Source organism: Crotalus tigris, unplaced genomic scaffold (genome assembly GCF_016545835.1).
Source record: "Crotalus tigris isolate CLP2741 ecotype Arizona unplaced genomic scaffold, ASM1654583v1 scf7180000017633.3093840, whole genome shotgun sequence".
In the NCBI taxonomy this organism is placed as follows: Eukaryota; Metazoa; Chordata; class Lepidosauria; order Squamata; family Viperidae; genus Crotalus; species Crotalus tigris.
Window position 1 is genome coordinate 139,881 of NW_024096527.1, and position 24,861 is coordinate 164,741.

Genomic DNA, 24,861 nt, shown 5'->3' on the forward strand with positions numbered 1-24,861 from the left:
GGGATCTGCCTGCTGGGAAGAGGCTTCTCTCCTCGGCCTTAGTAAATCTAAAGAACTTGCAATTTCGTTGCGCAGCTCCGCTGTGATCCGCTCACCACACAAAGCCTCGCAACAACCACGCGGTCCCGAAGAGGCACTCCGACCTTCCTGAGCTCTGAAGAGCAGCGCCCGGTAAATGGCTTCTCCGCTGCACACTGATCAGCTGAGAAGCAGAGCTTGCAGCTCCGCAATCTGAAAAGCCCCAATCCTAGTTCTATAGAACTTGTAGGCTCCCTGAAGCTGAAGTTGCAGTTGGCCTCAAAGGAGCTTTTTTTTTAAAAAAAAAAATTAATAAGCCAATTGAATTAATTTAGTAACTGAGCTCAAATTGTAAATTTGGAATAATTACTAATTATCTAACTCACTAATAAACCTTAACTTAGTCTAATCTGAGGAGCCAAAAAAGGGTGCGTTCTACTGAGCTGAGACTAAGTCAAAAACTGGGGAGGTACAGCCCAGAAGGAGGCGTGGCTAAAGATTCTGACTTAGTCTCAACTGAGCAGGAAGGCTGAGATTACCTACCGGTGGATTCTACACTCATCATGTTCGAGAACACTGCTTTCATTCTACAGCAGGGTGCCTTCTGTGAAACAAGGACAGGTCCAACAAGAAGGATTTTATAACAATATCAAAAAATAATCTTTTATCATTATAATTATATTATTATAAAGCAATGAAATGCCCAAAATTTTAGGTGTCATCCTACCCTGTTTTGGCAAAGTTTGTCCAATAGGTCATAACAACCGCACTGAGCATGACATCATTCTTTGAAAAGTTGCAGTTGAATAATTCAGTAGGACCTATCATGGGGATACCAAACACATAAGGGACTTCATCACCATGTGCAGAATCAGCCCAAGTGGGTTTCATTTCACTTTGGCAATGGTGATAAAATGCATAGAAGTAGGTTGGAGAACCATATTGAGCATGGAGATCTGCTGTGGCAACAGCTGGTGCAACCCATTGGTGGTCAGTAAAAAGTGCTACAAGAGTCTTCCTTCGTGTTTCAGGATTCTCCTTGTCTGCCCAATCTGTGTACATGAATTTAATGGTTTCTCTTAGAGTATCTTTCCCTTCTGGATAACCATATAGATTGTCCACAAAATTAGATATGGAGAAATCAAAATCATTTGGAGATATGCCTTCTTCATTATCCACAATTCCATCTACAAATTTTAAACCTTCTCCTTGGTTTACACCAAGCATTATATCATAGTTCAGAAATTCTCCCTGTTCCATTAGAATCTGTGGATCATCTGGAATTACATCCCCATCAATCACAGGCCCAAAGGCAATGTGGTATATAGCTGGCGTAATTGTTTGCTGAATGAGTTCTTTGTAGTTCTTATTCCGAAAGCATTCAACTAAGTCTGTAGTGTCCAAAGTGTTGCATCCCACTTTTTCTGCCAAAATTGCAGTGTACTTGGCAGGCTGGTAATTCACTGCCCAACTAGACAGGGCTGTTCCACTTTGAATGATTGCTTTTTGGAACAGACCTGCAGGTGCAAAAGGGAAAATTAAAATACACCCACAAACAAAAGTTGACAAAGCAAAAGGAATATTTACATGATATCAAGAAGACATACTGATTAAGAGAAAGCATGTTCAGTTTGCTTAGAACAATGACAACAAAATATGATTGCAGTCCTCTTGCCAAATGATAGCTATATTTCCTCTCATATTCAATGTTCATTGTATAAAAAATCCAATGTGAATATCTAGGAGGTGAAATTATTTCTGAAATGTACAGCACATTGAAATAATTGACTCCAATTTTCATTGAATCCATCTATGTACTTTCTCTTCCTAATATAGATACATGTTGATAGCAATTGTTATCTGGCAACATTAACTTTTTTATTTTTAATTTTTAAAAAACCTGTAATATTTTTGACATTTGTATATGGACTTTGCTAAGCTTCACAATATCTCTTATACATGAGCTACTTCAAAACAGAGAACTGATTTGACAATCAAGTCTGCAGATTTTGTTCAAAGGGATGATTTAATCAACTCAACTTCAAATAGAATAGTGGAGTAGAATATTTCAGTAGAATATTGTGCAGTCTAACACAAATTTATATCTTTTTTTTTCTTTTGCAGTATGCGTGGTTGACCAATCTAATTGTGGCAAAAGATTTTTGGATGCTGTATTTTTTAGAATGGAATTGTACTAATTTGATCCTGATTAGTTTATTGATTTAATCTATATATTATGAAAACACTTATTCTCATGACTTTTAACTGGGCAAATAATGTATCATCGGGCAACAATTTTTGAGCCAAGGGACCTCAAGTGGGCTAACTTACAGAATGCATTCAAAATCTGTGACCCATGTCTCCTGTGGTAATGAAATTTGGAAAGGCTGTGGCTGCTATAGGTTGCTGCTGCACTACTAGACTGCTGCTGCAGTTATGTGATCTTCATTTTCAATTTCTCTTGAAAGTTTCCCAGCCAGTCTCCAATGCCTTGCTTCCTCCCCCATTAATCAGCAGCCATTTACCTACCTGTCAAAAAGGGAAGGGAAGGGAAAGGAAGGGAAATTTCCATTGTTACCTGTCAGATTCCCACAAGGAAACTCAGTGAGGAAGCTGGCAGGAAGTTGGAAGTTGATTCTGTTCCCATTACTTTTTTACCCATCCTTGGTCATTCTGTTTCTTTGTTTAGATAAGGAAATATCACTGAATCAATGATCCATCCAGGCATGTGTGTCTAATATTACACAAGTTGGTGATATCATACAGGTAGTCTTTGACTTAAAACTATTTGTGACCATTCAAAGTTATAGACACAGTGAAAAAATGAATTTTCCACTTACGACCCAACCCATCTCCATGGTCATGTGATTAAAGTTTGACACTGGCAACTGGCATGTATTTATGAAAATTGCAGTCTCCTGGAGTCATGTGATCACCTTTAGCAACCTTCTAATAAGCAAAGTCAATGGGGAAGCCAGATTCATTTAACAACTGTGTTATTAACTTAACAACTGTAGTGTTTCACTTAACAATGTGGCAAGAAATGTGGGGTAAAATTCACTTAATAAATGTTTCACTTAACAACAGAAATTTTTGGCTCAATTGTGGTTGTAAATTGAGCATTACCTGTAGTAATTTCTAGAACTAATTCCTACTGTTTTTGCAATCCATTCTTACTTTATGACTATTAAAATTATATTATTTAACATGGAGAATGGTTACCTTCTGAATAGTGGGATAATGTCAACAGACTAACACAAGATGCTCCAGCTCCTGATCCAAAAATAGTGACTCTTTTGGGGTCTCCTCCAAATGATCCAATATTTTCTTCAATCCATCTCAGAGCTTGAATTTGGTCAAGTAATCCATAATTGCCTTTTGCTGCTTGGTCTCCAGTACTTAGGAAACCTACAAATTAAAAAAAGAAAGAAAAAAAGGAGAAAAGAATACATTAAACTCACTGGTAAATGATTGAGTTACAGAGCATGCGCAATGTATCTTTCCATCTTCCGGTTTTCAAAAGCTTACAGTTCTACTTAAATATAATTAATACAAGTTTTAAGGACCCAATTATTTTTTCTGTCATATAAAAATGTAGGAAGTATGGGAATTTTTGTTTCTTTTACATTTATTCTCCTATAGCAATTACAATATTAAGAAAGGGTTTTTTTTTAAAAAAATGTTTTACAATAAAGTAGAATTAGTTTATCTGCCCTTGTTTCCTGTCTGGTCTATGTAATAAGGCAGATAGGAGCTGACAATTTTGAGGCCTAACCCAAAGACAATTTTATGAGATCCAATCAAATCCAATTCTCTTCAGGGAGGGAAGATTTTTTTTAACAATCTTTTATTATTTTTTTATAATCACAAATCCTTAATATTTTATAAGCAACATGTTGTCTGGATTCCAATATTTAGCTTACTAATACATGTTAAACTCCTTTCTCTCTACCTCCTTTTTCTAGCCATTGATAAAATGTATTCCATATTCTGAAGTATTCTGAATCTTCTTTCTCTTTCATTTTCAATGTAAGTCTGTCCATTTCTGCACCAAATCTTTCTTGATTATCTTTTCCTCTGCTAGTAATTCTTCATCTTTCCAATATTGAGCAAATACAAGTCTCACTGCAGTTAGTAAATGTAACATTAAATATAGAGACATTCTTTCTCATAATTTCCTACAATTATGCCTAACAAAAATAATTCTGGCTTAAAATATACATGTTTTCTCTAACCATATATGTATTCTTGACCAAAATCTTTTGGGGCATGTCCACCAAAGTTGATAGTATGTGCCTGGTTTTTGTCTACATTTCCAATAACTGATAGACACATTTTCGAACATTTTTGCTAACCTCATAGGTATTACGTAAAACACTTTATGTAGGTTTTCTTTGTAAGCCACCGCCTTTGTCATTTTAGAGTTTCTTTCCCAAAGGCTTTGCCAATTTTCTAACTATGTTATGCCCAATGTTTTTGCCCATATTATCATTGTTTCTTTAACTTGTTCCTCTTCCATCTTTAAACTTAACATATATTTATACAGTTTCTTAATCAATTTTTCATCTGATGTCAATAGTATCTGATCAAATTCTGTTTGTTCTTTATAAAATCCAGATGTTTTAGCATCTTTTTCATATCTCATTTGAATTTGCAAGTATGGCCACCATGATAGATCAATGCCCTGATCTTCCAGTTCTTGTCTAGATTTTAGTTTCCCTTCAATATTCAAAATGTCTTTATAAGTCAAACTTTTCTCATAGTTAACTAGGTTTGGGTGAACAAGCGCTTCCATTGTTGAAAGCCATCCAGGTATATAAATTTTCACTTTTATCATTTCCCATTCTAGAAGAAGTGTGTTTCTTATATAGTGGTTTTGAAAGTATCTATGTGTTTTATTCTTCCCATACCATAGAAAGGCATGTCATCCAAGGTGTAGGTCATGCGCTTCTAGGTATAGTAATCATTTATGTCTAAGGGTTATCCATTCTTTTAACCATGTTAATACAGATGCTTGATATTATAAAATCCAATCTAGCAGCCCAAATCCTCCATTTCCTCTCGCTTCTGGTAGCATTTTCAATCTAATTCTGGCTTTTTTCCTTGCCAAATAAATTTCAAGATCAATGTATTTAGTTCATCAAAGATTTCCCCCCTTAAAAAAGGATGCTAATTTGGATGAGTGGCAGAAGGGTATCAATAAATTTATCTGGGGTGGGAAGAAATCAAGGGTAAAGTTTAAGATCTTACAAGACGCTCGAGAAAGAGGTGGACTTAAAGCACCTAATTTGAAATTATATTATGTAATTTAGTAAGTGATTGGCTTAATTTAACAAATAAAAATATTCTTCCTCTTGAAGGTTGGGATTTATTATATGGTTGGCATGCATATTTAATTTTTGATAAGAAAGTAGATGTCAAAATCCAATTATATTTCATCTCTAGTTATCAATTATAGAAAACCCCATTTCTGCCTTCTCTGGATTCTGTCATACAATGAAGGGAAGGGGGTGAACAAAGGGGCTTTATGGCTCTCACTTCCTTCAGTATACTTCAAAGAGACTGAATGTGGATAGCACCAAAAAGGCCTAATCATAACAAAAGGGGCTATTACCTTTCATGTAGTTTTCTCTGAAGTCTCCATCCAGCTGGCAGTAAGGAAAAAGGGGTGGGAATGTAATGCCTGAGACTGTCGCTGGAAGTAGGGGGTGATTGGGTGGGGCTACTGGGAAACCCCTTAAAACCTTGAATGGGAGAGCTTGGACCCCAAGTCCTGTCTAGAATGCCTGCAACCATTTCTCTTAATAAAGGATTCCTGTTGGAAGAATTATTCCAAGAGTTCTGTCTTCTTAAGATGCAAAGTGGGATGGGTCCTTACATTAGATCTGGTTTTTAAGTCACACATTTTACGGAATGCTTTACTTCGAGTCTGGAAGAAGTATTATTATAAGTTAAATTATAAAATACTTATTTGGGGGATTCCTGGACAAGCAATTCAGGTGGTTTCTAAGGGTGTGAATTTTGATAATATTTCTTATAAAGAATTATTTATTTGGTCGGGTACTGATTGGCAACTAAAGTCTTCAGATGTGTTAAGGCAAGAAAATATTTTACAATCATGGTTTCAATATTTGCAAATAGTGGAGAGGTGGACCTTAGATAAGAAAGTGGGAATTACTTTAGCAGATGAAAATTTGGTAATTCAGATTAAAGATCAGAAATATGCTCATATTAAAAGAATTTACAATGAGTTAATAAAATTGGATTCAGAAACAGAGTTAGTAAACGATTGTATGATTAAATGGGCCCAGAATATTCAGGAACTGATTTCATTGGATTTATGGGAGGTAATTTGGATTAGAAATTTTAAATTTACGCAGGCTCAAAATCTGAGGGAAAATTTTTATAAAATGTTTTATAGATGGCATCTGGATCCTAAAAAGTTGTCTTGTATGTACCCGAACCTGCAACCTAAATGTTGGAGATGTGGTTGCTTGGATGCAACCTATTTTCATGTTTGGTGGACCTGTAAAAATATTAAAGCCTTTTGGATTATGATTTGGTGGAACATTCAAAAGGTTTTTAAAAGGAAGATTAAGTTTACTCCCCAGTTATTTCTTTTGGGTATTTTTGTGGATTTTGATGCTAAAGAAACTATTTTAATGTTGAATTTAATAACAGCAGCAAGATTATTGGTGGGTCAATATTGGAAGAAAGACTCTCTGCCTTCTTTAGAAGAATGGGTATTTAAGGTTTCTAATTTAGAGAGATATGTTATTGTATGGAGAGGATGGATAGAATATGTTCAGAAGAAATATGGAACTACAAAGTTTCATTTATTTTATGAGTAATGGATTTGTTTATAAAATTATGATGTTAAAGTTTGAAGAGAGTTAAGGGTTAGTATGATTTTGGTTATTGTATAATTAGTAAACTTAAATAGATTATGTTTAGTATGTTTGTATAACCCTGTACTTGGCTCTGGGAAGTCGGGGGGGGAGTGGGGTGGGGAGAGTGGGGTGGGGGGAAGATGGGTTGGAGGTTTAATAGCTCAGATAAGTAGAAATAGTTTTATTGTATATAATATTGATGTTTAATTTGGAGAGAGGAATTGCTCGGGCATTTCCCCTGGACTGCATCCAAAGTGAGAAGATAGGAGGAAGGGGAGAAGTAAGTACGAAGGTTGAGGAGAAGGAGGAGAGGGGGAGAGTGAGGAAGAAGAGGGAAAGAGGGAAGTGAGAGAAGAGGTTAGAGGGTGGATGCGGTTTGGGGGGAAATGGGTGAGCAATACCGAAAGTTGTGTGTGTAAACTTATTTTACTCTTTATATGAAGTATTTTTTATGAATGTAATGTAAAATTGAAAATAAAATTTTTTTTACAAAAAAAAAAAAAAGATTTCCCCCCCCCAAATTTTATAGATATTGTTTGAAATAAAAAGAGTAATTTTGGTAAAATATTCATCTTCACCATTGCTATTCTCCCTAACACTGAAAGTTGTAGATTTTTCCATTTTTCTAAGTTTAGTTTTATTTGTTTTAATAATTTTACATAGTTGTCTTCTTTTATTATTGCACATCTTGCTGTTAAGTGTATCCTCAAGTATTTAACTTTCTTAACTATTGAAAATATGTTTTTTCTGACAATTGATTTTTTTTCTTTATCTGTAAGGTTTTTGGTTTCACCTTGGTCTTTTCTTTATTTATTTTCAGTCCTGCCATTCTCCAAATTGTTCTATTTTTTTCAGAAGCTTGAGGCTTGTCTCAAGCAGCTCTTCTAATATAAAAATCAAGTCATCCACGAATGCTTGTAGTTTGCATTTTTCATCTTTTAGCTCCATTCCTTTGATTCCTGAAACTTGCCTAATATTTCTATTAGGCAGAATAATTTTATGGTAGTTGCACCCTATCTCCCAGAATATGTATGTATTTATGTATGTATATATGTATGTATGTATGTACGTATGTACGCACGTATGTATACATACTTTGGGAGTCAGGGTACAACTACCATAAATTATTCTTCCTTCCCCATCCAGTTCACAACTGCACAGTATCTTGTCTTGGACTCATCTCTAGAATGTGCTATCTCCTGCCTCGGAAGCCACAGTGCTACTGCCAACTTCCTCCTGCTCCCATTCCTTCTTCAGGTACACTATCCCTACACAGCTGTTGGGATGGAGTGAGGTATTATCAATATGGGATGGGCAAGAGAACGCTTGGAAGCTCTGATCCAGTGCATAGAGATGGGGCATTGTCTTACCTGAACGCCTTTTCTCAGCATGAGGAATGTAGAATCTACAAATGGGTTGATTTAGTCTTCTAGCCCAATCAGACCAAACAATCAAAGTTGCCACGCCTCTGCAGGGTCTGACCATGCCCCAGTTTCGAAAGGGCGAAGCAAATGATTGTGTGACGTGATGGCTCTGAACTGCTGACACTAACCTAACTGCTAGTAATGATCAGGGAGGGGTGGATTCTACATTCCTCATGCTGAGAAAAGGCATTCAGGTAAGACAACGCCCCTTCTCCAGCATGTAAAGGAATGTAGAATCCACAAATGGGACATACCAAAGCCCCTATGATCCCACGGGTGGGAAGCAGGTTGGTTAAGTGTTGGTGCTGAAATGGACCACTTGTTGTAAAACCTGACGGCCAAAAACGGCCTCTGTGGAAGCAAACTTGTCAAGTTTGTAGTGGCGAATGAATGGTGAAGGGGACGACCACGTAGCCACCTTACAGATGTCCTCTATGGACGCCTGAGTCTGCCATGCTGCTGACGTGGAAGCGCTATGAGTAGAGTGTGCTGTCAGGCGGCTTGGGACAGGTAAAGAGTAAGCCTGGTAAGTTTGAGAGATACAGGCCTTGATCCACCTGGCTATAGTAGAGGAGGAAACCTTCTGTCCCTTGGAAGCTGAGTGGAAAGAGACAAACAATGCCTCTGATTTGTGAAAGGAAGCTGTCCTCTTAATGTAATGACGCAATTCCCTACGTACATCTAGGTAATGCCACTGCTTTTCTAGTGTGTGAGAAGGATTGGGACAAAAGTTGGGTAGTACAATGTCCTGAGCCCGGTGAAACCTTGGGAATGAATGAGGGATCTAACCTCATCACCACTCTGTCCTGATAGAAGGTACACAGGTCTTCCCTAACTGAAAGAGCAGCCAGCTCTGACACGCGCCTTGCCGACGTGATGACTACTAGGAAGGCCACCTTGTGGGACAAAATGTGAAGAGGACAAGACCTTATAGGTTCAAAGGGAGACCTAGTGAGTGCCTGAAGAACCCGAGGTAGTTCCCAAGATGGATACCTGTGTACTACCGGAGGTCTGGTGTTGGAGACTCCTTTCATAAAGGACCGGACCCTGGGATGATGGGACAATGGAGTGGTGTTGGCACAGATAAACACCATGGAAAGAGCGGCCACCTGTCTACGCAAGGTGTTGGGCGCTAAGCCCTTATCCACTCCATCCATGAGGTATTCAAGAATCACTGGAATAGTAACAGAAGATATAGACAAACCCTTATAGGTACACCAATCACAGAAGTTCTTCCAAGTGGCATCATAGATCCGGTTCGTCACTGGCCGTCTGGAAGCTTGGATCATAGCTAACATCCTTGAAGTGTAAGATCCACACATCAGGAACTGGCACTCAGATGCCAGGCAGCTAGTTGTAGCCACTGCCAGTCCAGGTGGCGTATGGCCCTCTGCGTTAGAATTATCCTCTCTGGAGGGATTTGCCAACGGGGGGCTACGGCAAGGTTCACGAGATCCGCGAACCATGGACACCTCGACCAATATGGGGCCACAAGAATGAGCTCCGCCTGTTCCTGTAACAGCTTCCTGATGACGCGTCGGGGATGCAAACAGGTCGACTTTGGGCCGACCAAAACGGTGAGTTATCTCCCGAAAGAGACGCCACTCCGAATGATCTATCGTAGATCAACTCAGAAAATCCGCCTGCTCGTTTTCCATCCCTGAGATGTGTTCCGCCTTTAGGGACAACAGATTCTGTTCCGCCCATGACCCCAGACACTGGGCCTCGGACATTAGAATCCCCGATTGAGTGCTGCCCTGCCTGTTTACATGGGCCTTTGCCGCCATGTTGTCTGTCAGAACCAGCACGTGGCATCCCGCCAACTTCTTGCTAGGTGTATGACTCTGAGCTCTAACCAATTGATATTTTTCTTGAGATCCCATTGGGACCACGGCCCCTGGGTGAATTGGGATTGCAGATGTGCCCCCCATCCAAACAGACTGGCGTCTGTGGTCAAGATTACCCGATTCGGTTCTCTAAACAGGGATCCTTTGGACAATGCTGGGGACAACCACCAGATGAGGGATGTGAGTGTCTGTGGTGGGACTCGCACCCTCTGTGGAAAACATGCTACACCCTGTTTCTGGTAAGGGAGTAGAAACCACTGCAGTTGTCTCATATGAAGCTTGGCCCAGGGCACTATGGCAATACATGAGATCAGTTTCCCTAACAGCTGTGACAGAAGGAGCAGGGTTACACGTTTCTCCTTGCGCACCCTGGTGACCATCGTACGTATGCTGAGCTGACGCTCCTGAGACAGGAAAACTCGGCACTGGTTGGTGTCTATTATTGCGCCTAAGTGGAGCAAACGGTTTGCTGGGATCAGATGGCTCTTTGGGAAGTTGATCATAAATCCATGATCCTGGAGTGTCTTGATCATCAGTGCCACATCTGATCGGGCGTTCAGTGCCGAGGATGACTGGATTAGGATATTGTCCAAGTAGCACTGAACGCGGACTGGTACCAACCTGAGCTGTGCGGCGAGAACCAGCAGGATTTTGGTGAAAACCCTTGGAGCTGACAATAGGCCGAATGGCAGGGCCATTGGATGGTTGGAATACCTGAATCTGAGAAAACGCCTGTGATTTGGATGTATGGGAACGTGCAGGTAAGCTTCTGTCAGATCTATGGATGTAAGAAAGTCCCCTGGCCGAATACTGCCCACAATAGAATGAAGAGTTTGCATCTTGAATTTTTGGTAAATTAGGTACTGATTTAGAGCCTTGAGGTCTAGGATCGCCCTCCATCCTCCCGAGGCCTTTGGTACCACAAACAGGATGGAGTAGAAACCTAGTCCCCATTGATCTGGGGGTACCTGCTCTATTGCCTCTATGCTTAACCGATGACGAATAGCCTCCTCCATGAGACCTTGTTTCATGGGATTTCGGGATGGGGGCAGGAGATGAAGCGCTGAGGGGGGAGTGTGAGGAACTCCAGAGACAGTCTGTCTCTGATAGTGGTTAGAACCCAATTGTCCGTGGTGGCGCTTTCCCATTTGTGGAAGTATAGTGCCAGTCTTCCGCCAATGGGGGGAATCCACGTCAAGTCAGTTTGACTTTTGGAAAGGATGACCTCCTCTGCTGCGAAAGGGCCGCTTAGCCTGTAATTGCGGCTTTGGCTTGTCTTTGTAGCCGGACCAGTCCGATGAGCGGTCCAGCCCTGCTTGAAAGGGCCGATACCCGCTCCAGGTAGTTTGGTCTGAGCCAGACTTAAACGACGGACGCTGGTTGTATGGAGAAAAACGTCTCCCCGTTTTTTTGACAATATGAGCTAGTACCTTCAACTTTTCTTTGTTTTCAGTCAGGTAAGGAGTGAGAGCCTCTCCAAAAAGGCGACCCTTTTGATATGGTGCTGCAGCTACTCTCCATTTGTGCCTGGTATCGGCCTTCTAATTTTTTAGCCAGTACAACCGGCATGCAGCCACGTTGGAAGCTATGGCCTGAGCCGAATATTTGGCCGACTGCAGAGACACATCCGCCATGCGGCCCTTAGTTTAGTGACATCCTGGTGAACCCTTACTTCGTCTGGGGATATTATGGCCTGTAATTCCCTGATTAATGCGATTCTGGTGAAGAAGGAGTTAGATGTTGAGGCTCTTATAGCCCAAGCCAATGCCTGATGGGTCCTTTTGAGGGAAATCTCAGACTTCTTGTGCTCAGCCTTAAGGGCCTCCGACATATCTCCTGGGATTTTGATGTCTGACAGTATGGGGGCGAGAGCCTCGTCTACATCCAGAACTTCGAGGACATCGTTGAGGGAAGGGACCGTATCTAAGAGCTTACGATCTAATCCCCCAAGAGCAGAGAAACTTCCAGGAGATCCCCACTGATCCTGAATGGATTTGAGAAACATGGGGGGAAAAGGTACCTGTAGGTTCTTCTTGACTGGTTCCAGAAACAGTGGGTAAGGACTCTGTCCAGAGTCCTGATCAGTCGTCTGTGGTTTCACCGGTTCAATTTTGTAGGCCTTTTGTAAAAGAGAATAGAAGGAATTTGGATTAAACACCCCTACCATAGGAGTGGCCTCCACCTGAATGTCTTCCCTGTCTGACCACATGCCTTCTTCTGGAATCTGTGCGGAATAATCCGTTATCTCGCTCCCTTCAGATTGAGGTGGAGAACCGTGATCTGAGATCACATACTCCCTGGGATGTATAGTTTCTATGGGCGTAGGGGGGTTTGATGGTCCTTGGACCGGAATGGCCCTCCCTGAAGCCGCCATCGCCTGAGTCACCGCCTGTGAGATCATGGTTGGAACTGGACAGTAAATGAAGGATGTTCGGAGCCCCGAAGACCCGCTGCCGTCGGCGTGAAAGATGCTGACGGGATTGGGGGAGGGACGACTGCAGTAACCTCCCCCTGAGACCCACAAGACACTGAGGAAGGTCCTGGCTCAGCAGCTGGAATTGAATCTTGGACCTGTAATCTCAATTCTCAGTCAAAGAGGGACAGATGGTCCCGTTCATACCCCAGCAAAGAATCCTGGTCCAGGGTCTGCTCGGGAGACCAAGCCCATATAAAAGGGGAAGGCCGATGCTCCCCTGATGTGGATGCAAGAGGAGGGGAGGGGATAAGCTGCGTCTCTCCTGCCTGTCGCTGGGCTTTGGAGAATTGTCGCTCCAGTGCCCTATGTCTGCTATCTGCTTGCTTGTCATCGGCCTTAGAGGTCCGTTTGACCTTGGCCTTGGCTTTTGCAGGTGTATCCAGACTGGATGGCTTGCATTTTACATTTCTACTGGAGGTGGAAGCCTGTGAAACGGTGTTATCCGCCATATTGAAATAAACAATAGGAAAGAAACAACAGGTGTTCACCAGGAGATCCCTGGATCGGGCCTGTACTGCAGTAGAAGAAAAGGCAGGTTTTCACCAGGAGATCTCTGGATCAGTTCTGTTCTGCAGGAGAAGAAAGGGCAGGTTTTCATCAGGAGATCCCTGGATCGGCCCTTGGTCTGCAGGAGAAAGGAAGGCCACGGCCCACCTGGGTAATACAGGCCTGCACGAGGGTCTGTGAGGTCCAGCCCGCCATTAAGCACAGAGTCACTACGCGATATAAGCCGTACTACGCTCAGGGGCTGTCCTCCCCATTCAATTTTTCAGGCCCACTGTAATAGAGAGACAATTTGGCTGAAAAAGTATCAAATGTCAATTAAAGATAAGTCTGTATATGAATATAGATATATATCTTGTTTATTTTAATTCTGTTTTAATTAATTTTCAATTTTTTTTGACCCTCGTGTCTCACTTAGTGACGGCTAGGACAGTAAGTGCCGACCACTATGCAGACAGTGGAAAACAGGCAAGGCAAGCAGCAGTCTAATCTGTTGGCACTGGATATTTGAAAGGTACTGGTAAGTCACACAGTCTGGAATATTACCAGATAAAATGGAGTGAGAGACTCAAGGTATTTTCCCTATGTCCACTAGGTAACCTAAGATGGCGCCTATTAAGCAGCTGAAGCACGAGGTAATGAAGATCTAAAAGAGTGTAATTAGAACTCCTATTCCCCCCCCCCACGTAGGGAGAATCACCAAATAAGTAAGTTGCTTTGTGACTGAAAAGGCTGTAATTAGGTCAAAGCAGTCAATTTAATGTGTGCGATTGGGCGGAGCCCAAAATGGTGGCCACGACGATCTAATGAGAGATAAAACAAGCTGAGAGAAAAGATCCTCTTCTGCGAGTAATCTGGTAATAAGTTCTTTTAGTCAAACAATTCACCTGTGGGTTTTTTGGGTAATTTACAGCTGACAATCAACAGTAACAAGGAAGTACTTGAGTAATGTGAGGATAGAGCCTTCTAGAGGCTCAAAATCGCGCCCGCAGGTTGTTTGAATTGGTAATGAATCCAGGAAGGTGAATTGAGAGTTTTCAGCCGAAAACTAGTAGTTTAAAGCTTCGCATTCACAGCGAAGATCTTGGGAGGGGGTGGGGGGTGGATTGTAATGAGGAGGCAGCTGTTTGTAATGAGCTGTCTGCCTCTGAGAAACTCAATGGAGAAGGGCATTGATTAAAGAGAGAAGAAATGGTGCAGCACTGAGCCCAGAGCTGAACCAATCCCCCCCCCCCAAAGAAGGAAAAAAAGGGTAGAGAATCCACAAATGGCAATAACTACCTTTCTGAATCTAAATTGGGAGCCAAATTCTCACGTCTCTTCAGGGCTGAGACCAAACGAAACTGGGGCATGGTCAGACCCTGCGGAGGCGTGGCAACTTTGATTGTTGGTCTGATTGGGCTAGAAGACTAAATCAACCCATTTGTGGATTCTACATTCCTTTACACGCTGGAGAATGTTAGGACCAGAGAGAGAGAAACAACATAGACTTAATTCCATATAGTAAGCATAGCAACTATTTCCAAAGGTAGTTCATCTTGGACATTAAATGAACTTTAATGAAACATCTGGACATCCCCATGGACTCACAAATTCTGCATGAATAGCAGATAGAGACTATGACCTTTGCACAGTAACATGTTGTATACCAGTAGTGACTATTTATGAAAAAGAAAACTTTTCTCTAGGTTTTGATCTTGTCATCTAATGGCTAGACTGCTACAGTTTGTTTTATATCAGTCAGCCCTTGAAAATTATATGGAAATCTACTGATTCAGCGCACAGTAGCAGATGTAACACCAGTTAACAACAATGGAGTCTGCACTGGCTGTCATCTGAAGGAAATCATCTAACGGGGCTCTGTACTCAAATTTCTTAGTGGGGGGCCTTCTGCCTTGGAACATCAAAACCCCAGGTATTATATTTTTGAAAAGCCATAAGCTATTTGGGGAGTCTTGATCATTTTGCTGCCTGCTTGGTGACATCATCTTCTTATTATAGTGATGTTATTGACTGATAATGTTATTGATGTTTTCATTTTATATTGCTAATCGTAACCTGCTCCCAGTCTTTAAAAGCATGGAAAACACCTACTGACAGCATGAATGTAAAACTAGATAAGAATAATAATTCATAAATTCATTTGATTCTTTATCCTCTTCAATAATACACAAAATAGCAATTCTGCAAAGAACTGTACAGTTAATTTAACAGGACAAGATTTTGAGCAGGAATGTAGATGAAACTAGCTTTTTTACTTTGGGTACTCAGACTTCAAAGATCCCACAGTAACAAACTAAAGTTTTTGGTTTTTTTGCAGAGGGTGGGGAAAAGATGTATAAAAGCATCTGGCTTCCTATCATGCAAACCCCATTTACACTTTTATCTTGTTATCAGATTTTGGGAATGGAAATGAGCCATGTCTGCAGGTGGCCCTGTAATTTAGAAAGCTGTCAAATTCACAAGCTTCAGATTTGCTTTGATTTGCTGAAAGGAATTCACTTGGAACAGTTTGAATTCCAAAGTATATAGCTTTCTAAGTCCTAACTTATCATTTTTATTATTAAGTTCTCAAGTATGATTTTTGAAAACTTTTTTTTACTTCACAGGCATTATTTCTACAAGCCCTTTCAGAATTGCTGCATTTATGCAAAATGTAATTGGAACTGATGGAAAATTCAGACTTCATCACTCCCACTTGAAATATTTGTAGGCACCCAACATTTGAAAAGGTGTCATCCATTAGCATTTGTAAATTATCATAACTGTAAATGTAGAGCAAACTGTCAACTGAAAGCTAAAGGAATTTTTGAGAGCTTTCTTTTCCACAGAAATATTTTAATGTTATTGCTTGTTGTTTGGTATGGGTGGAAGATTGGTAATGCTGAGAAATAGGAAATTATTTGAGTTGAAAGAACATGATTTGAGATTTAGGTGATCAGCCTACCTAAGGTAATACAAGTTAAGACTAATATACATTTTCAAAATCATTTTGTTAGGCATGCCATATTGAAGGTTTGGAACAGGTTTAAAGCAAGATTGAATTCTAAAATTCCTCTATGATTGTCACTCCAAGAACCCTTTTTAAAAGAGAAATGATAGTCACACAGACTTGGTTGACCTACACTGATTGATTTTTTTTATGAAGAACTTAGAAAAAAATTGGACAAGGAGGCTTTTGTTTTCTTTTTCCTTTGTCCGTGGTTTCTTTATGCTCAGTTTACAGAAATATTTAAATTGGATAAGAATTTTAACTTTATAAATGGGGAAAAAAATGATTCCGGCCTGGATCTGTGAACCAGTTATGAATATGCTATTGCTAAGATGTATAATCTTTATTAAAAATGAATATGGAAGAATATGTTAAATACTGTAACAGTAAATGGACATAATATAATTTTTGATCAATATGAATATATGGAGTAAGGAATTGAAATTCATACTGAATTATAAGAGAACGTATATGATATATCATTGGTCTTTAACACCTGATAAATTATCAAAGATGTATAATGGTGTGTAAAATACATGCTGGAAATTTAATCAATCTGAAGACACTTTTTTATCACCTTTGATAGACATGTAAGAAAGCCAAGCATTATTGGGACTATATATGTATTTTAATTCAGAGAATTCTTTAAAGAAATGTACAACTGAAACCAAAGGTTTTTCTTTGTTAGATGAATTAGCAGTTTGAAAAAAAAAACATGAAGAACTGAAGAAGCTTCTTGGATGAGAAACAACATGTATTCAAAGAAAAACAAAGAAAGTCAACTTGCCTTTTGAAAAAGTACCTTTGGGACAACACAGAACTTTATTTTTATATATAAAAATAGTAGCAGCTTTATATGCACAGAAATGGAAGGATATATAGATTCCCACAATGCAAATATGGATGGTGAAGTCAATGGTATCTAACAATTAGAACAGTTTATAGTTATAAAAATACTGTGTATTATTGAATTTTAGAGCAAAAGATTAAAGTATTTTTTAACTGGAACTGAATCAGAAAAATGTGGAAGTTATCCTTTTTCTTTTTTCTCCTTTTTATTCCTTGCATTTTTCTCTCTCCTATCGTTCCCCTTTTAATTACTTTTTTCTGTCTTTTTCTATTTTATCTTTTGTTGTAATTTAATAAAGGAAACCCAATATTTTAATATTTTAATGATGATGATGATCATCAATATTCTAGAAGATAAATAATATCTTGAATTTTACCTATTGTATTAATTGTAATACAAGTTAACATACTGTAAATAGTAAAAAAGAAAAATATATGAATGGAATAATATTGGAATATAATAAAATGAATGTCAAGCTTCCAGTTTTATGCAAGTAAGGCTATTCATTTAATATAATAATCTGTATCAGACTGTCCAGCTGCTGGTTTAAACCCCCAAATAATTTATTTGGCATTATCTTATGCAAACTGTAAAAATTCACTAACTAGTAGTAAAAAGAATTTTCTGAGAGTTCTAATTTTTACTGTGGAATTGGAACATACATAAAACTTCAGCAAAAGACTTAAAATTTGCAGCACGGGCACTATTGCTCTATTATTGTCAGAATCCAGTTATATTTCCTTTCTATCTATCTTCTCTGATCTAAAACCAATTCTTACCCTTCCCTGGATCCTCCCAAGGGGGAGGGGAGATATGCATGCGGGTTTATTACTTTCACTTCCTTTATTCACTACAAAGTAACCTTTTGTTTATTCGCCTTCGTGTCTGCTAACCATTACAATGAAACAATTTGCCTCTTATCCTATGCCCCCCTCTGAACTTCTCCTCTCTACCAGGCAGCTAGGAAAGGGGGTTGAAGAGATACAAACCTCCAGGATCTGGTTTATTTCTCCGTCATCAAAATAAGGTGTGAAGAGCTCTTGAATGATTGTGCACAACGGAGAGGGACTGATGTTATCTTTCCTGGATTTAACACTTAGGAATTTACCGGTCTGAATAGCCCAGAAGAACTGTGGGGTGAGGTTTGCTTAGGGACACTTTAAAACATTGATCTGTAAGGAAATCCCTCAGATCCTGTCTATTATGCCTTTTATCAACTACTCTTAATAAAAGTTTCTGTTGGAAGAGATTGTTTCCAAGAGTTCTGCTTTCATAAAATGTGGATTGAAGTGAGACCTTACAATTATCATACGAGAGTAGATTTAGATAACTCACTGAACAGTTCCAGTTTGTATAAAGAATTTAACTTTCTTCCTTTTTGACAATCAATAAGTTAATTACATCATTCAAATTTTGAAAAAAATTATCCTAAGAGTGATTGTCATATGATAATAACTGTATGGTCAAAAGGAAGGAAGGAAGGAAGGAAGGAAGGAAGGAAGGAAGGAAGGGAGGGAGGGAGGGAGGGAGGGAGAAAGGAAGGAAGGAAGGAAGGAAGGAAGGAAGGAAGGAAGGAAGGAAGGAAGGAAGGAAGGAAGGAAGGAAGGAAAGATTTTTATCTTTGATCTAATCTCAAAGGTGAACTTCTGGTTCTTTTATTTTGGAGAATTCAAAACTTTTAATTTGCTTTCCATCCAAGGTATACTTAAAACTAACATTCCCAGAATTATCACCAAAGAAACGTTTTTGAAAGATACTGCTAAAACAGTGATGGGATTAACTGGTAGGGGTACATTTCTAGTTTCAAGTTTTCAGTTTCTCTCATATTAAATTTGTGCAAGACCTCCATCAATAACTACCTCATGTTTAACAAATGAGTTTTTTCCACTTCAGTAGTTCTGTGCTGATCTTCATTAACTGCAAGAATAATTCTACTTAATTTAAAAACTAATCATCAAAGCAAAGAGTCATTCTCATCTGACACCAAATGAATAAAGAAATATTTCTCCACAGGATGAGGCTCTAAAACATTTCATGCTTTGAATACAAGATCATATATATATATATATATATATATATATATATATATATATATATATATATATATATATATATATGAACATTAAGAGCCAGGGTAAGATTATGTATTCAAATTCAGTAAACTATAACTATTGCTACTTATATTAATAATCTGAAAGATTTTGAAATGCATAATAATTATGTATCATTGTAAATACTATTCAATTAAAGTATGCTACAAATAATTCAAAGGAGCTCTAACTTAAACCTTGGCTGTATAAAGAAAAGTTGATACTACATAAAGCTGTCTTCATCAAATATAATCAGAAGAGTTTCTAAATTACAGTAAAACCTCTGAAAGTTGACCACCCAAGGGACTGAAGGAAAGTGGTAAACATGCAGAGATGATCAACATATGGAACAACTTTACTGATATGTACACGTACCTCATTTTATTGTACAACTTTTATTAGAGAACCTCATACAGAAACACACATAATGAAAACACAGGAAAATCATACAATACTGTATCATACAAAACCAATACATTTATGTGTATATTGTTTTCTCATGGTTTGGTCATTCTTTCTGAAAAAAAGAGTCAATTTTAGTCTGTTTCTTATTCTTTTTTATGAAGCTAAGCAGAGAAAGCAGTCTCAACGCTGGCTATACCACTCAGCATTCCTGGGCATTTTTCATGGAAAATTACTTTAACTGCAATATCAAATGCTCTTCTTTTCAGAATTTTTGTGTCCTCCTCACTTAATTCTTCTGTTTCATCAATTGCTTCCAGCACATTTCCTCTGGGTTGTACCTTGATTAATATTAATTGGAAAATTGCTTTTGGGTCAGTTCATTGCAGATTGCCAGATCATCATCCATTGTAACAAAACCTTCCCTTGAATTTTACCATGGGAGGTGGGCTGTGTAGCGGGGCTACAATATCTTGCTCTTGGTTGTAACAAATCCAGCTTTCTTAAAGTACTTGTACATTGTTTCTGGTTTATTCTTCTTCATTTTTTGGTCAATACCTCTAATTCACTCCTCAAATAGGGCACCAGTCATCTGTGCAAATTTGTTAGATTTCCAGATTACGGGAAGGTCTTTGGGCTTCACGTTCTTGAATGAGCATGGCTTTGCCAATTTACCAACCTCCAAAGGTTTTAGTTTCTCTCCGATTAAGCTAGCACACAGCAGAACTGTGAAATGTTCTTTGGGAAAGTTTTCCACTCTTATATTTGTCACCCCTCATAATGAGGTTCCTGTCAGGCATCACCTTGAAAAAGAGTCCACATTCATCAGTGTTAAAGATGTCATCATCTTTGAAGCCACTGGCAAAGTCCAGAAACTTTTCAATGAACTCTTCAACAACTTCTACTGGAACTACATCAGATTCACCACACAATACTTTCTGGGTAATCTTGTGTCACAGTTTAAATTTTTTGAGCCAACCACTTGATGTTTGGAAATCTGATACCCTGAGCTCTTTTGCAAACTTTTTAGGAATTTCTTGGGTTATTGGCCCATAGATTCAGGCATTAGTGGCTCTCATTTGTTTAAACCAATGTAACATGGCTTCATTGACTTCATCCAGTGAATTTTTTCTCCTTTTCCATTGTAAATCTTCACTTTCTTTATCATATCTCTCCAGGTACTCATTCTTATGTTTTTGGTTATTGCTTCCTGTCATCTTGCTGACACCAAAATGTTCTGCTGTCTTTCTACTGTTTTCTAGAAAATGTAAAAGATCAACCTTCTCCTTCAATGTCAGCTCTTTCAGTTCCTTCTTTTTCACCATCATGACTCAACATGCATAGAGAAAAGACAAAAAAAAAATAAAACCTGGTTCTTTCTCATATGACTGCTTCGTAATTGTACCTGAACATTGTTTGTTATACTTTAAAACTGTGTTTTCTTTCTTTTACAATGGTTAGAACCATTGTAAATTGAACACTGTTGTTGGCACTTTGCTTTGATGGCTGCTGCAGGGTAAAGCCAGAGTTGTGTGTGTATTTGTTTCATTTTACCATTGGTTGTTTTTTTATCAATCCTGAAAAAGGAAAAAAAATATCAGTAGAAAAAATTTAAATCTTTGTGCAATTTGTATTATGGAATGAATCCACAATTATCATTGTTAAACTGCAGAATCAAAATAAAAAATATTGTACTCTTTCATATATTTTTCTTGAAAGAAATTCATTACTACCAATTCTGCATTTCACTTTTCTTGCCCTTGGTGCAGACTGGACTCAACTGGTCAAGTTATAGAGAGTAAAATAAAATAAATAAAATAAATAAACTTTATTGTCATTGTATGTGTATACACAGTGTACACATACAACAAAATTTACTTGACACCCAAAGACCAGGTCCCACACACATAATCCCAAACACTCTCCCACCCACCACAATTCCCCACCCCTAAGACCACCCAAACATCCACACAACAGACCAAGTAATACTGTCCAACAGTTCACTGATGGTGGCCTTTTAGTTCATTGTTGAGTGCAATTATAGCTCTGGGATAAAATTTATTCAGAAAACGTGTGGTCCAAGTTTTAATTATTCTGTATCTTCTGCCAGAAGGCAACAGTCCAAAAAGATTGTAAGCAGGATGGGAAGAGTCCCTGAGAATGTTATACAACTTCCTCAAACAACGAGATTCGAAGATGTTGCCCAGGGCTGGTAGCTGAAATCCAATAATATTCTGGGCAGGTTTAATGATTCTCTGTAGAGCTTTTTTGTCCACTACAGAGCAACTTCCATACCATGCAAGAATGCCATATGTCAGGACACTCTCCATGGTGCTGTGATAGTAGGACAGAAGTAGATGCTGAGATAAATTTATCTTCCTGAGCATTCTCAGGAAGTACAGCCTCTTCTGTGCCTTCTTCACAAGCATGTTAGCATTCATAGTCCATGAGAGGTCCTCCCAGATATAAATGCCCAGAAATTTAAAACGACCCACCCTCTCCATCTCCTCACCATTTATGTACAATGATAGATGTACATCTCTCTTCCTCCTGAAGTCAATTATAAGTTCTTTAGTTTTTGTGGTGTTAAGTGTGAGATTATTTTCATTACACCACAATGTCAACCCTTGTACCTCCTTTCTGTAAGCAGACTCATTGTTCTTATTAATGAGCCCCACCACTGTTGTGTCATCTGCAAATTTAATAATTGCGTTGGTTTTATACAGTGGGGTGCAGTCATGCGTGTACAAGGAATAAAGAAAAGGGCTTAGCACACAACCCTGGGGGGCTCCTGTGCTTAATATCAGAATAGAGGAATGGTGAGATCCCATCCTTACTGTCTGTGGCCTACCTGTCAGAAAATCCCTTATCCGCAAGCAAATCCTCTGATTTATACCCAAATTAGACATTTTAAAAAACAACCTGTTGGGTAAAAGGTGTTAAAAGCAGAGCTATAATCCACAAATAACAGCCTTGCATATGTCCCCTGTTGTTCCAAGTGATTCAATACAATATGGACAACAAGAAACATACAGTAGCATCATCAGTTGATCTATTACCCCTATATGCAAACTGGTATGGGTCTAAAGTAGATGGAAGACTAGCCTTAATATAGTTCAACACCAGCCTCTCAAAACATTTCATAACAACAGATGTTAAAGCCACTGGTCTACAATTATTAAGAGATACCACTACTGTCTGCTTAGGAACTGGCACTATAATAGATATCTTCAGGCAGGTAGGGATAGAGCACTGTGACAGAGTTAGATTGAAAATATCCATGAACACTTCAGCTAGCTCTGCAGTGCAGTCCCTGACAACTTGTCCCAGAATTCCATCAGGCCCAGCTGCCTTCCGGATATTAACATTCTGGAAAGTGAGTCTCACATCAGAAATCTGCAGTAGAAGTGGTTGTCTATCAATGGTAGATGTTAATGGTGCACTATCAGTAGTAAATGCTGGAATGATGGTCGTCTCTGTGTCCACCTCAAAACAGCTGAAGAATTGATTTACCTGCTCAGCCAAAGAGTCACTACTCCCAGGCAAACTATTTTTATTGCTTTGTCCTGTGATTTGTTGCAGACCTTGCCATACACGACCAGAGTCTGAGTTCTCAAAAAGATGTTCAATCCTCCGTCTTATGTAGCTTTAGCATCCTTGATGCCCCTTTTCAATTTAGCTCTTGCCTCGCTATACTGTAGCACATCACCAGAATGGAAAGCAGCATTTCTTGCTCTTAATAAAAGACACACTTTTCTATTTATCCAGGGCTTATTGTTAGAGAACACCCGTACTTGTCTGGTGGTAGTGACAACATCAATGCAACTTTTAATGTAAAACAGTACTGTTGAAGTGTAAATGTCAACATTGTTCTCCTCAAACAGTGCCCAATCAGTACTCCTCAAACAGTGCCCAATCAGTACACGCAGTCCGGCTCTACAGCCTCGTTTCTGCCTGCATTTCCTTCGTCTCCTTCGTTTCCTTTGCTCTCTAGCAGGGAGAGTAATCCATGGCATCATTTTAACCAGCTCAGCTGTAATGTTGTACTCCTCAAACTGTGCCCAATCAGTTGCTCTGATGCACCGGCTGGGCACACCTGTATTTCTCTAATTGATGGTCTAATTCTGTTGACAAGAGGTCTATATGATGGGATCAAGAACACAGATATATGATCTGACTGTCCCAAGTGGGTAAAGGTATAGTCCTGTATCCATGCATGATGTTACTATATACCTGATCCAAGGTATTTTTCCCTCTAGTGGGACAGTCTATGTACTGATAGAACTTAGGGAGGACAATCTTTAAATTGGCTTGATTGAAATCACCTGCAACCACCAGCACTCCATCCGGGTAGGCCTGTTTGCTAATAGCAGTTAACAGGTAATTCATGGCTGTGGTCATATTAGCATCAGGAGGTATATATACTAGTTGTTATCGCAATGTTAAACTCACGAGGCAGATAAAAGGGGCGGCATTTCACTGCCAAGTATTCCAAATCAGGAGAACAGTGAGTGTCCATTATTTTAACATTTGTGCTCCAGTTGTTATTTATGTAAACACAAAGTCCCCCTCCTCTGCTCTTTCCAGAGACCATGGTTCTATCCGCTCGATAAACTGAGCATCCTGGTAATTCAATAGCCTCTCCTGGAATGGTAGGGTCAAGCCATGTCTCTGTAAAGACCATGACACAGCAGTCCCAAATGTTTTTCTGCAGAGAGATAGTAAGTTCCAGCTCCTTAATCTTATTAGGGAGAGATCTAACATTTGAAACAAAAAGACTTGGCAATGCATGTCCAAATGGTCAAGATACAACTTACAGAGGTGGTCAATAAAGAGAGAGGTTAGCTTTCTATTGTGTGCATGTAGTGTATGTCCAGTCTACAAAAATTAGGTTAACTTAGGGAGGTGGTCAACGTAGGGAGGTAGTCAACTATGGAAGTTTTACTGTATTTGGTTTTGAACAGCTATCATACAAAACAATCTTTCTCTAAACTTCACAGTTTGATTGACAGATCCATATCCCAGTAAATTGAATGAAGATTCTGTAATCAGTCATTTTCTTTTCTCAATGCTTTAGATCAGGGCTTTTCAACCAGTGGTACTGGTACCACCTGTGGTACATTGGCACCTGGCAGGTGGTATGCGACCATCCTAGAAAAGTGGTAGCGGAGGAGGGGAATGAGCTGAACCAGCGCAGCACCGCACAAGCCTGAGCGAGAGATGGCTGGAGCTGCAGGGCTGTCAGGGCTCAGCGGAAGCGCCAGGATCAGTGCCGCTTTCCAGCTGATTGGTGCTTCTTCAGGGCTGTCAGGGCTCAGTGGAAGCGCCAGGATCAGCGCCAGCTCCAGCTGGAGCTAGGTGCTGATCC

The 24,861-nt window shown here is 39.3% G+C and overlaps 1 protein-coding gene across 3 annotated transcripts in view; it reads right to left on the reverse strand.

Moving 5' to 3' along the window:
• LOC120304292 (neuroligin-4, X-linked) overlaps positions 1-24,861 on the reverse strand; it is a 516,091-nt gene that overhangs the window by 24,802 nt on the left and 466,428 nt on the right. For 2 of the 3 annotated variants that reach the window (XM_039334680.1, XM_039334679.1), the window contains 2 exons: positions 3,241-3,426; positions 746-1,535 (listed from right to left, as the gene is read on the reverse strand). In XM_039334680.1, the coding sequence (XP_039190614.1) occupies positions 746-1,535; positions 3,241-3,426 (976 nt within the window). The remainder of the gene's footprint in view (positions 1-745; positions 1,536-3,240; positions 3,427-24,861) is intronic. The other variant, XM_039334681.1, reaches the window with a different exon arrangement.